General features: G+C 40.0%; 1 protein-coding gene across 8 annotated transcripts in view; it reads left to right on the forward strand.

The window, feature by feature from the left end:
- SETX (senataxin) overlaps positions 1-14,196 on the forward strand; it is an 80,995-nt gene that overhangs the window by 56,304 nt on the left and 10,495 nt on the right. For 7 of the 8 annotated variants that reach the window (XM_082468062.1, XM_082468060.1, XM_082468061.1 and 4 more), the window contains 8 exons: positions 8-158; positions 4,974-5,075; positions 5,273-5,388; positions 6,561-6,632; positions 8,337-8,486; positions 9,790-9,897; positions 12,652-12,839; positions 13,461-13,553. In XM_082468062.1, coding sequence (XP_082324188.1) covers positions 8-158; positions 4,974-5,075; positions 5,273-5,388; positions 6,561-6,632; positions 8,337-8,486; positions 9,790-9,897; positions 12,652-12,839; positions 13,461-13,553 — 980 coding nt within the window. The remainder of the gene's footprint in view (positions 1-7; positions 159-4,973; positions 5,076-5,272; positions 5,389-6,560; positions 6,633-8,336; positions 8,487-9,789; positions 9,898-12,651; positions 12,840-13,460; positions 13,554-14,196) is intronic. The other variant, XM_082468058.1, reaches the window with a different exon arrangement.

A 14,196-nucleotide genomic window follows, 5' to 3' on the forward strand; every position in this document is an offset into this window, starting at 1 on the left:
GAACCAGAGGAGGGGGCATTCAGATGAGAACTCCAATGCCAAAATCAAACAAAACCGTGTCCTTGTGTGTGCACCTTCCAATGCAGCTGTTGATGAACTTATGAAAAAAATTATCCTTGAATTCAAAGAGAAGTGTAAAGACAAGAGGAATCCTTTGGGTATGATACTTATGTGGGCTTTTAATTTGTTTTTGTTTTCAGTGTTTAGTGTGGGTAACTTTGAACGACAAAGAGCAAGCCAGTTCTGGTAATTTTTTCTACTTGAGGCTGTGGCCCATGTGTACTTACTGGTTCGTTTAGTGAATATTTTGGAGCATTTATTCTGTGCCAGGCCCTGTGCTGTGTACTGAGGTTTCAACCGTGAAACCCTCAAAGAGACAGGAAGTGGATGGATCAGTGGGCAGTTACACTGTAAAGGTAGAAGCTCTACAATAGGAGTAAAATGTGGGTAGTTTGAAACACCTTAGAGCAGCCCTTGATTCAGTTGTGTAAGGGTTAGGGAAGACTTTTAGAGGAGATGATATCTAAGATGAAACTTGGAAGAGCAATGAGGAAGTGAAGTGGGGAGAGGACTCTCGTGGAACTTACTGTAAAGAAAAAGGACCAAAAGCCAGAGAACCTTGGATGGTTCAGTATAGCTAGAATATAATGAGCTCCACCAAGGCAAGGGCTTTTAAAAATGTGTTCACTGTAGTAAGCCCAGTGCCTGGAACAGTGCCTGGCACTCAGTTGGGACTTAGTAGATGTTTAGTGACGCAAAAGTTGGAGCAGTCATCACTTATGGTTACCGAGTGCTCACTGTGTGTCAGTACTCTCAGAGTAGTCCTCTGAGCCACGCAATAAATAACCTGACTATCTACATTTTATAGGCGGAGAAGCTGAAGAGTTGAGATGTAAAGTATACCACAGGGATAAGTCTTTTCAGTACAGTTGACAGACTGAAGAGCATTGCCACCAAGGATTCGGGATGCTTGAGCGAATGTGTAAAGTCATTTCTGTGCACTTAACCTTATTAACACCTACTCTCACACCAGCCATCCTGAGTGGCGTGGTTACGGCTCTGGGTCGGGCTGCTCTTCTAAGCACATGTATCTTGTCTTCCCTAACCAAATTTTATTTTCCTTGAGGTTACCTGGCAGTGACTTAAATCAGTTAAGATTAAATTGGGCTGCAAATAATAGACACTCCAAATACAGTGGCTTAACTATGATAGAAGTTTATTTCCTTCTTACTCAGAAGCCCAGAGATGGGCAGTTGAGGGATGATACTGGCATGATGACTCTGCTTCCGAGTCTTCAGAGACCTAGGGTCTTTCTACCTTGTTGCTCCACTGCGTGTGACCCCCCACTCCTTAGTGCACCTCATGGTCAGAAGTGGCTGCTCCAGCACCAGTAGTCACATCTAGCAAGTGCAAGGAAAAGGGGACAGATGTACTAGCCGTGCTTTAAGGAAAGTTCTGAGACGCTGCCGGTAGCACCTCTGCTTATTTCCTTTTGGCCGGAACTTAGTCCCGTAGCCACACCAGCTGCAAGAGCAGCTGGGATGTGTCGTCTTTATTCGGAGGGATCACACACGTTTTTCCTTTTATTGCATATGTATTAGCTACATGTAGAATTCATTTGCTTTTAAAACCTAAAATGCATTGTCAACTGCAACTTTTCTACTCACCAGTATGTTTGTGAGAACTATGACTTTATGTATCGCTGTATGTGGATACGGTCATTCATGTTAACTGCTATAGGGTATTTCATCGTATGAGTGCACAGTTTATTCGTTATCCATTGATAGAAATATAAGTTCTTTCCCATTTTTTTTTTGTTATTTCAAACTTTATTCCTATACTTGTGCCTGTTTCTCCAGTGCAGGATGAAAACGTTTACTGCAGTGACTGAGTTGTATCGTGTTGTACTGTACAGCAGCTGAAGGGAGCGCACTGGAGTACTGTGTCCTTACTCACGTCTCCTGAGTATTCGTACAGCCTGCTAGGGCAGTGCTTTCACACTGTGGCTTGTGAGCAGTTAGTGGATTGTGAAATCAGTTTAGGGAGATCAGAACCAGCATACTTAAACAAGATAAGATAGAACAGAAGAGAACAGAAAAGATTAGAGTGTAGGTAGTGAGGGGTAAGTATTGTTTTGTGAAACTTGTTTTATTGGTGAGGTATGAGTATACTGGCTTTCAATGTGAAGTGTACCTCATGCTATAGATCACGGTCAAAAGAGTTTATAAAAACACTGGTCTAGTGTATATATACCTAGAAATGAAAATGCTGGATTGAAGGATTTGTGCAGCTTCTAGATAGTGCCCGGTTCTGCTCCAAAGTGTTTGTATCACATTATACAACCGAGAACAGTTCCCGCGCGGTTTTCACTTTCCTTTCCCTGAGGGGAGGGTAATAAGCACTTTTTCAGGTGTGGGTTGACAACACGAGAAGGCTCGGACGAAGGTGGCACAAGTGTCGTGTCTAGGTTGGATTTTTAATATTTTTTGTTAGAGAGAAAATGACATCTCTTGTCAGTAAAGACAGCTTTTTTCTTCTTTTTCAGTACTTTCATTTTTGCTTCTTTTCACTATGTCCAGTGGTCCTGGGTGTCCTTTAAGGAAATACCTTGGACATCTCACCATTAAGTGTGATGTTTGTTTCTGGGGTTTGGTATATACCCTTTATCAGGTTAAAAAAGTCCCCTTCTAATTAGAGTTTTTTTAATGAATGGGTGTTGAATTTTATTGCATGCAGTTTTTTTTCATTCATCTCCCCCCCCATCCCCCCCTGCATGGCAGTGGAAGCACAGAGTCCTAACCAGGGAATTCCCGCTTTTCTTTTCTTTCTTTCTTTCTTTCTTTTTTTTCTTTTTTGGCCGTACCCCGAGGCTTAAGGGATCTTAGTTCCCCGACCAGGGTTTGAACCCAGACCCATGGCAGTGAAAGTGCCGAGTCCTAACCACTGGACTGCCAGGGAATTCCCTACAATGCTTTTCTAATGTGAAAATATCTTTGATTCCTAGAATAAGGTCAACTTGGTTGTGTACTATTATTTTTTAACACATTGCTGGATTGCTATTGATTTTTTAAAATGAGGCCATCCTGTAATTTTTCTTTGTCATATCTTTGGTTTTAGTATTGAAGTTATACAGACTTTAAAAATGAAGTTATTCAGACATTTATTTGGAATGTTTCGTATAAGACAGAATTACCTGTTACTTGAAGGTTAATTTGTTTTTAGTGTTGTTTTTTGGGGGGACTTCTTGTTTGTTTGTTTTTTTGTCTATTTTTTGACAGATGGATAAGTTTCTGTCTGCTGAATGTCTTTAATTGTTGGTTTATTCAAGTTTTCTACATTTGAGTGAGTTTTGCTAATTCATATTATTCAAGAAAAATTTCCACTTCACCTTAGGTTTTCAAATATATTGGTATAACATTGTTCACTATATTCTCATTTTTAAAATCTCAACTGTATTTTGGTTGGGTCACCTTTGTCCTTCTCTGTATTATGTATTTAGACTCTAAGTCCACATGTGGCGTGGGCCTATGGTTGGAAAGTCCTAGAAGAGAGTTTATTTTTTTCCCAGCTAAGCCCAGGCCAAGATAGATTCATGTCTTTTTCATCCCTCCACTTCTTCCATGCCCTCTTGCTTTCTAGTGGGCTTTAAAATCCAAGCCCCCATTATAAAATTTCTGTATGTTGATTGGAATGGTAGTTTTGCTGATGTAGATATTTGTCAAACTCTATTGAACTAAGGATTTTTAAATCTCTGCGTTTTATTGTATGTAAATTAAAAAACAAACACCTAAGCACCTAGAGAGTGACCAGCCCTCACCCTGTTCCTTCCAGGGAAGCCACAGCAGCTCAGGGGCTTTCGCCTCTGGTTTTACCTTTCTCTTTGTTTTTGGCCCCTAGGAATTTCTCTTACATCCTTCTGAGCTCACCCTGCAATTTGAAGGATGTCTGTTTTAATTTCTGGAGCATTTTTAGGTGCTTATAGTGGGTATAAATCTCATCCACCTTTCTGGTAGAAACACAAGTTAGCAGTTTTGAAACCTTCAAGTAAATGTTGGTTAGAGAAGATGCCTTCAAATTTTAGAAGAATGAGCTGAACTAGGAACAAAAATATGTGTAGACAGCTGTATAATGAGTTCATTTATTCATTCAACATATGTTTATTGTACTTATGTGCCAGCTGCTGTTCTAGGCAGTGACCAGAACAAAACCTGGTTCTTATGGGACTTGGATTCAGTGGAAGGAGATAGCAAACAAGTATGTGATGTGTCTGATTGGGATAAGTACTAATAAACGCTGCATGGTTGCTATAGTTTAGTTCAGTGAAGCAGTGGGAGATTTTTAGATTAAATAATATCTGAAATGTGCTAACCTAAAATTAAAATGTGGTTAATCAACCAGTTAAATGTTGCTGACAGTTTTTGGAATTACCATATTCCAGAATTTCCAGCATCTTGTGTCCCTTAGATCCTGGAGTGGCATTGTGATGTGGAGCAGAGTTTCAAAACCTTGGTTCTCAGTATTCTGCAGAAAAGCATTTGATGGTCGCGTAAGATTCTGTTTGGGGAATTCAGACATGTATTAATAGATAAAAGTCTTCACCTTCGAAATATCCTATGGTCAAGAAATTTGTTTTATTTTCACTCGCCATTTCCCAAATACATTTTACCATGGAGTGATGTATCGAACATAGTTTGAGAAGCATTAGTGTAATAGAATCTCAACTCTGCAGTGTACTGTTATGCAACCTCAGTAACTTTTATTAGGTGGAAATAAGTCCTTGCCTTATAGGATACTTATGAAGCATATCTAAAAGAATGTGTGTGGAACCTCTAGCGCAGTTCCAGGTATTTGGTTGATTAACAGTTCATGTTAGCTCCTTTCTCTGATTGTTAATATATTTGCTTAGAAATAGTTATTATGTACAGAGATTGACAGTGTTCTTATTAATCTCTAAGTGTGACTTTTATCGACAGGAAACTGTGGAGATATAAATTTAGTACGTCTAGGTCCAGAAAAGTCTATTAATACTGAGGTCCTAAAATTCAGTTTGGACAGCCAAGTAAACCACAGAATGAGTAAGTACTGAATAAAGGTATATATTAATTGATTTCTGTTTCTTTTTGTATGGTAGAAAATGGCGGCATTAAAGGTAATTTGGAGACCCTAGAAGTAGTCTAGTTTTGAAAGCTAGTTTTTCTTCTCATTGTGTATGCATATGTGTGTATTTGTTAGAATTAGCAGTTTTATATCTTTTTTTTTTTCTTTTTTAAAGAAAAAGACTTACCTTCTCATATTCAGGAGATGCATAGAAGAAAGGAATTTCTGGATCATCAACTAGATGAACTTTCCCGCCAGCGTGCTTTATGCCGAGGTGGAAGGGAACTACAGGTATCTAATCATTTCTTGATCAGTGTTTTTTAATAGCTCGTAGATAAACTAGTTGATGAGTATTTGATGCCATTCTTTCATTGTGGAATAGCATAATTTGTGTATAAAAATGTACACAGAAATGGTATGCCTTACATTAGGGGTTAAACTTTTTTTAAAAGAACAAAATAGTAAATATTTTAGACTTTGCAGGCCATGTGGAATCTGTTTTAGCCACTGAACGCCACTGTTAATAGCATGAAGGCAGAGTAGATAACACATAAGTGGTGCCCCAAGGGTTGGCCTGCTTAAGCAGGAAGAGCATACCTGCAATACCCTGAACAGAACTGAATCATACACAGTATTATGAACTTATTGGACTTCCCTGGTGGTCCAGTGGTTAAGAATCTGCACTTACACTGAAGGGGGCTCAGGTTCGATCCCTGCTCAGGGAACTAGGGATCCCTCATGCCGCACAGTGTGGCCACCAAAAAAAGAATTTATCAAATTAACACCTACTAATTGAAACATGGGGTGCTGGTTGTTGGGTTGCTGGATAATGAGCTGATGTTTAAAAACAGACCACAAGAGAAATCGAAATAGAGAAGTTTATTTTCACAGGTCTTGAAAAAGGTATAAGGAAGGCATGCCTTGAGGGGCATGGCAGGCAGGTCAAGGGAGAGTGCAGACAGAGAGAGGCAGGCCCTGGCGCACATGTCGTTATCTGAGTCCATGGGTGGTTCCCAGGCTAGGGCTGGATTGGCCAATTGTAACCGAAAGAGCAGGGCTTTGGTAAGTTGCTTGGAGGGCCTTATCTAAAGGGCATATAAGGGGAAGGCACTGGATGGCAGGGGAGACTGTTAATCACAAGAGCTTATGTTGGCTGGTGGGCTGGTGACTCCACGGGCTGCTGTCTAGGGCGTGCGTGTGTGTGAAGGGGCCTAGTGTTAGTCTGGGGTCTCTGCAGGCTGCTTGGCCAAACAAAATGGATGCCAGGGCAGCAGTACCATGGAGTAGCTTAGCTAAACTCTGACACACAGCAATACAGGAATACTGGTATAGAGAAAACACACTGGGTGAATCAGTTTTTCATTGGTAAAGTACTGGCTCACCCTTTTGAAATGTGAGTCAGTCCATTGGAAAGCATTTTTTAAAATGCTTAATTTTAATGATGGCATTCTGATTTTTTCCAGAGGCAAGAATTAGATGAAAAAATTGCCAAAGTTTCAAAAGAAAGGCAGGAGCTTGCTTCTAAAATTAAAGAGGTAAGTAGTTCACCTGTAGCATTTTCCTGGTATTACTTTTTCTTTTTTTAAATTATGAAATAGTTCAGACAACCTATGGTCTTTTCTCAATTACATTAAAAAATTTGGGGGAATTCCCTGGCTGTCCAGTGGTTAGGACTCTGTGCTTCCATTGCAGGGGGTGTGGGTGTGATCCCTGGTCAGGGAACTAGATCCCGTGTGCTGCAACTAAGAGCCCGCATGCCACAACTAAAAGATCCCTCATGCTGCAACTAAAGATCCCACACGCTGCAGGGAAGATCCCACATGCCACAACTAAGACCCAGCACAGCCAAATAAATAAATAAATAAATAAATAAATATTTGAAAATACAGGGAAAAAAATTACATGTCTGAATTCAGGTAGAGTGACAGTGGCTGGGATGTGGCCCAAGAAATACAAGCACCTTTTTTCTCAGTTTTTGGCTGAAAGCATATACTCTTTTTACTTGTTTTTGATCACAAAAATCCTTCTATAACATGTATAACTTTTCCCAGTATTCTTTGGATATAAAAATACCAACTGACATTTAGATTGGTCAAAGCTAGGATGAGCCAGGTGTGTACCCCGTCACCAGAACGCAGCCCTTAATGAAATGAACTGGGGGTCAGGGAAGGAGAGGGTAATACTCAGCCGGTGACGGTATTTGTATGTTTGAGCTGATGGTTTTCTCTTCAGTGTGTTATTGACCTTCTCTGTGTGGCTAAATAAATATAATTGAACTTAATGCATATTTCCACTAACAGTTTGTTTATTTAAATTAAAAATTATGTGGAAAGCTTTTTATTAAAACTTTAAGCTGAGCCCAAAATTAATCTTCCCACGTTTAAGGGTGAAGTCCACGTTTACCGGTATTAAGGTTTTTGCCACTGATCACGTTGTTCTGTGGGCCATTAAATTAATTGTACTTGGCAGTTTTACTCATTAGGTGGCTGAGAGGAGAGGTATGTGACAGTTAACATGTGAGCACCAGAAGGCCACAGTTGCCACCCTCTTCTCACATACATGCCTTGGCATCCATGGTTGAATCTATCATATGTTCAGGGATGATTCACGACAGCTTTTTCAGGAGGGGAAATAGGCTAACTGAATCTCTGATGAGAGTACTGGTTTATTAATTCGAGCACTGAATGAAATGCGTTGTGAGGTGTCATTCATACTGTCAGTCTCCATCACAGTTTATTCCATTATAGTCTGGACCAAGGTTGTTGGATTCTACTGTGGAAGTAGAATGCTTGTCAGTTTCACAGCCGTTTTTGTTGGTACTAGCCCTTATAAAAGAGAGAACAATACTACGTACTTAAAAACTAACAGAAAAGGGTATGTTCAGGCTTAGTTCTGATCCTGGTTTTACTCAGATAATTCCTTCACAACTCAGTAGAATTACTTAAATCTTTGCTTATTCTGATACCTTACCTCATACATCAGGCTGTAAGAATTGTAATCCACTTTGACCAAATTAAACCCTGAATAAATTTTTCTTAATGTGCTTATTAAATCATGTTCTGAGGTTAGACTCCACTGCAAAGTGTTCTTTCTGGTGGCTTCTGATTATCTTGAATGTTTTTGCTGTTTTCTAGGTTTGAGGTTCCTACCTAACATTTACTAGACATTATTCTGCCACATAATAAGTGTAGTTAGGAATTTATACACCACTGAATATTGATTAACTTTTATTCTCTTAGGTTCAAGGACGCCCACAAAAGACACAGAACATCATCATCTTAGAGTCCCACATCATCTGCTGCACACTGAGCACGAGTGGTGGTTTGCTGCTCGAGGCTGCTTTCCGTGGGCAAGGGGGTGTCCCCTTTAGTTGCGTCATTGTTGATGAGGTCAGTAAGCAGTCGGCCATACAGCTTTGCCTAAGGAGTAAGGAGTAAGTCTTAGATGAAGAGTGGCTGCCGAGATGTTGACAAAGTGGTCTTTTTGCATCTGATTTTGACCTGCCATTACATGTGTATTCTCTTATGTTGAAATATGCTGCTAACGACCCACCACGATGAAAATTGCTTTTTCAGTATTGGGACTGTAGTCTTAGGGATTCCTGATTGTTCTTCATAAAATCCCTCCCAAGGATTATTCTAGCTCCTGCTTGGGGTATCTCTGCTTACCTTTTGAAGCATTTTTAATACAACTCTGGACCGCTCTGAGCCACCATATTTTCAGCTAACATCTTTATTCCTACTTCATTCATTGAGCAAACGTTTATTGGGTACCTACTGTTTGCCAGAATATAGAGCCAGAAGACAAAAGAGATGGAAAATGAGGTACTGAGAACCCATCCAGGAGATCCAAGATCCAGTATTCACCAAAACGAAGGAATAGAAAAGATGGAAGTGATGAAATAATTGAAGGAAATGCCATTGAATTGAAAAGAAGCTTGAGTCTTGCAACTGAGGCGGCCTACTGAGGAACAACGAAGAGAGTGGGATGGGGGTGAGACGCACAGACACGCAGTCCCCTCAGGCATGTGCCCAGCAGGGACAAAGAAGACAAAGCGGGGGGGGGGGCTTCCCTGGTGGCGCAGTGGTTGAGAGTCTGCCTGCCAATGCAGGGGACACAGGTTCGAGCCCTGGTCTGGGAAGATCCCACATGCCGCGGAGCAACTGGGCCCGTGAGCCACAGCTACTGAGCCTGCGCGTCTGGAGCCTGTGCTCCGCCACAAGAGAGGCCGCGACAGTGAGAGGCCCACGTGCCGCGATGAAGAGTGGCCCCCACTTGCCGCAACTAGAGGAAGCCCTCGCATAGAAAACAAAGACCCAACACAGCCAAAAATAAATAAATAAAATAAAATAAAAAAATAAATTAAAAGTTAAAAAAAAAAAAAAAAGACGACAAACCGGGGACATGACATGGCCCTTCTAGCTTATGGCTGCTTCCCAAGTGGTAGTGGCACCTGAGTGGCGGCTGACTTCAAAACGTGTGTGGGGGTTTTTTTTTTTCCCCCCTCGGCGTTTAGAATGTTTTTGTTGTTTTGTTTTCTAACCAAAGAAAGTTCTTATTTTTGATCTTTGGTGCAGAAAGAGAAAGTGTATGTTTCTGAGTGGTTACGACTCTTACGAATTGGATAGACTGTATATGGATAAATAAATGAGAGAATTCTGATTCTGTCCCATTCTGTCCTCTCGTACCAAGGCCGGGCAGTCTTGTGAAGTTGAAACTCTTACCCCGCTCATCCATCGCTGCAGCAAGCTCATCCTCGTAGGGGACCCTAAGCAGCTCCCTCCCACGGTCATCTCTGTGGTACGTGTCTTCACATTCGTGTTGCTTTAAAGTGGAAGGGGCTTGTTTGGGTTTTTCTGCTTTGGGGGGTGGGGCGGTCTTTCTTGGATCATCATCTCTTACTTGCTGGGAAAAACAGGGAACGGCTGAGAAAAGAGAACCACTGTTACGAGCCTTCATAGTAAAAGTCTCCGGAAATGTTCCTTTGTTCATAATGTGCTTATGCGTGTGTGACAGGAGCAGTGTGAGTGTCACAGACCAGAAGTTTAGGAGGAGGACGTCCCATGTGCAGTGGGCTGTTCCTTTGGGAAAGGCAGTGTGCAGCTGTTCTAAGGGCTGTATCTGATTTATTTTAGTAACATAAACACCAAAACAGTAATAAAAGAAAAACTTTAAAAGCAAGGAAAAGAATCCAACCTCCTGGTTTATATTTAAATATGTGCAAACTTGAGGAAAACAGTATAAAGAGAAATTACTCTTACAGTAACGTTTTCAATTTTAGGATTCTGTATCCTATAGCACAGGAAAATGCCGGCATCCCTCACATCCTCTGAAAGGGAAGGTGGTGAAAGGAAAGAGATTGTGGGCTGTGCTTGTGGGAAGATGAGCGCCAAAGTTGTGGTCCCCTTCACTTTGTTTCTTAAATCTCACTAAAGATGGCTCCTAGAAATGCACAGCAGAATCAGGATTCAGATGTTTTGGGTACTCTTCATATAGGTCTAGATGACGGTTTTGAAATTTAATGAAATTTGAGCATTTTACTGATACATAGATTATTTGTACAAATGTAGAGTAGTGGCTGCATAAACAGTCCCAGAGAACAGACCATTTTCACAGCATTTCTGTTACGTTATGGAAAGAAAGCAAGTTGTTTTTGTTATTATTGTTTTTTGACTTTGGAATCATCAAAATGATAGTGCAGTTCTTCGACGTCTGAACACTCGTGCGTGACTGTTGAAGGGAATAGCCTAGGAGTACCCACGTCCCTGAGTGAAAACCTTGTCCGTAGGGAGGAGCTGCTGCAGGGGACTCTGCTTGTGGAGAACCAGGAGGAGCCAACTCTGTCCTGCCTTCTGTGGATAATACAGTGTTTCCGGAACTTACTGATTGAACTTCCCGAAGGGCCTTAGCATGGAGCTAGTGAAAAGGGGTTGTTGACAGGCCTCAGTTTTACTGTCTGCTTTGGTGATGGATTAAAAACAGCAGAAATGAGAAAAATCCATTTGGGCTTTTCTTATTGTTGCAAAAATAATAGAGGCTTATTGAGAAAATTTCAGAAAATAATTACAAAGTTAATTTTCTCAACATGCCTTTCTAACCCTAGGGATAATTACTATGAACAATTTAGTGAGTATTTGAACAGTTTGTGGGCATGTGTGTGTTGACTTTTTTTTCAGTCTGTGTTCATTGAGTGCCGGGCTAATTCAGGCACTGTTTTTAAGTTCTGGCATCAAGACAGTGATGAAAACAGACAAAAATCCCTGCCCTCATGAAGCTGGCATTCTAGTGGGTAACAGCCAGTAAATAAGTTACTAAATTCAGAATGTCAGATGGTTATAGGGAATGTATAAATTTGTGTATATGTATGTAGGTTTTGACCTTGTTTAAAGGTGGCAGAATCAGTCTGTACCACATTACCTTTTTTCCAGTCAGTAAATAGATCAGGAATATATGTTCATGTCAAAACATAAAAATCTCCATCATTTTGTAGGATGGACTCAGTTTTTTTTCTGGAAGTAGATGTGTTACCTCATATAAACCATTTTCTTTTTCCCCAGAGTGAAGTAAATGAGGTTTTAGCTAACTTGAATAGATAAACTTTGGGGGGTATAGATGAAATTGCCAAATGTCTACTAAAAATATTCCCTTTAATTATACAAACCTATTTAAAATATCACATATATAAATAATCACATATATAAATAATATAAATAAGAAGTAATGCCTATTTTCTCCACTCTGATAGTTTGTGAAACAGGTTTATTAAAACTTTGCACATACATCTTCAATGCTCATATTGTCAACATCACTCATAAAGATTGCATCATCTTAGTGGGTTTTCCAGAGCACATTTTTTGCTTCTGGATTATTTAAGATATAATACTTTTTGAATCTTGATATGATGCTACCATTGAAAAGTATATCCCAAGGCACGACCATGATAACATTAAGACAGTTTTCTTCGTTTGTCAATTAAGTCACTGTGTTTCAGATCACAGGTTTGTAACCCTTTCTTGGATTTATGAAATCAACTTAGTTGCCTGTCTCCTCCACTAGAATGTAAGTCCTGTGACACTTGATCTTATCCACTGTAGACTCTCAGCACCCCAAGTTTTAGCTGCTCGGTATATGATGGATGCATGAAGAAATTGGTCTTTCAGAGGCTTATTTACAATGACATTCATTATTTTTAGTTGTGAGAGCATAGCCCAGAAATAATTGTTAAAATCTGTGTTACAGTTCTTTGCTGCTTTTATCATCGATTCTTTCAGGTGACCCCTGTTAGCACCAAAATAGCGACAGTTGTGGTCATTCACAAGATCACATCTCGTTCATAAGCAGTATGTGGGTTTTATAAATAAGGAGAAAATACCTTAACTTTTGTAGTCAAGCTGCCAGGTTTTTCTAGGGCTGGAGTCGGAAACATTTTCTTTATCTGAATCTTTGGTTGTTGGTAATACCTTGTACATTTTAGAGCTCAGTGATTGTTTTTTTAATAGTGGGAAAAGTACAAATGAATTCTTGGAGATTATTGCTTTGTTTTCCTCCTTTCAGAAGGCCCAGGATTATGGCTATGACCAGTCGATGATGGCCCGCTTCTACAAACTTCTGGAAGAGAACGTGGAGCACAACGTGATTGGCAGGCTGCCTGTCTTACAGCTCACCATTCAGTACAGGATGCACCCAGACATATGTCTCTTCCCTTCTAATTACGTTTATAACAGGAGCTTGAAAACAAATAGGTGAGTTCTGTTCATTGCATGTTCACCTGTTTTATTTGTAGGTTTGGCTGCTTAGGAAGAATAGCTCTTTTGTTGTGCTTTTAGGTCTTGTTATTAAAAGCATAAAGGTTTAATAATTTTAATTATAAAAGTCCTATTGATTGTAGCAAATGCAGATAAATGAAAAGAAAGGGAAAAACCGAACCCCTATTTATACTACCCAGAGGTAATCACTGGTAACATTTTGTTATATCTACTTCCAGTCCTTGTACTATGCACATCATTTTTTTTACTTTTTCTCTTTTTTGGGGGAAAAAAAAAGCACACCATGCTCTACATAGTATTCTGTAGCTTGCTTTTTTCACTTACTGTATTATGAGTAACTTTCCAATCATGATTGTTATATTTTAATTACGTGGGTCATTCTCCCTAGTACTACTAGAATAGAAATGAAATTCACTTGCTACCTTTCACTAAAATATGTTATTTAAAAGTATTTAATTTTATGTAAAAAGAAGGTCCTTCTTGTCCTCTTGCTTTCCCTCGCTCTCTTCCCCAGAAAGAACAAATGGTAATAATAATTCTAAAACATTTTCTCTTATAATTTGACTTGCATTCTAAATGGTGGCTGCTCTTTTGTAGATTGACAGAGACCATTCGGTGTTCATCTGAATGGCCATTTCAGCCCTACCTCGTGTTTGATGTTGGAGATGGTTCAGAAAAGCGGGATAATGAGTACGTTCTCCTTTTTCTTCAGTCCCCTCTGATGGTCCCAGAATTTTTATATTGTTTCTGTTCATATTTAAATTCAAAATATTTTCCATATAAATCTCTCTGCCTACTGCCAGTGCACAATCATTTTCTTTTAGCTGGGTTGATAACTTCACCTTTTCAGTCATAAATTACTGATGTCTTTATATATTTCAGTCTTTTGATTTTTTTTTTCTTAACTGGGTAACGGGGGTTATGTTACCTGACATGCGGTCAGCACTTCAGTAGATCCATGCTGAGATCACAACTGTGAGTAAAACAGACGTGGCCCCAGTGCAAGGCTGCTGTGGTCTTAACAGGGGAGACAGACATTAACCAGGCCATCACCGTGGTGATTAATGATTCTGGTTGGGTTAAGTACTGTGAAGGATAAGTACAGATACAGTTGAGTCAAGGTGTGAGGCAGAGGGTGGACAGTACTTTCAGCATGTTGGATTGTGAATCAGGTGGTTTGTGAATGACAGCGAAAAGGAGCAGTGGTTGCTAATTAGGAAGCACCTCAGAGGAGCCAGGGCTTCTTGGGAGAGAATAAAGGAAGAGGAGCCCGGAGGCTGCATTTGTTAGCACAGATAGAAATGCCACCCCTGTATCATGACGTATGAAGAAA

Source organism: Balaenoptera physalus (genome assembly GCF_965194825.1).
Source record: "Balaenoptera physalus genome assembly, chromosome: 7".
NCBI lineage: Eukaryota > Metazoa > Chordata > Mammalia > Artiodactyla > Balaenopteridae > Balaenoptera > Balaenoptera physalus.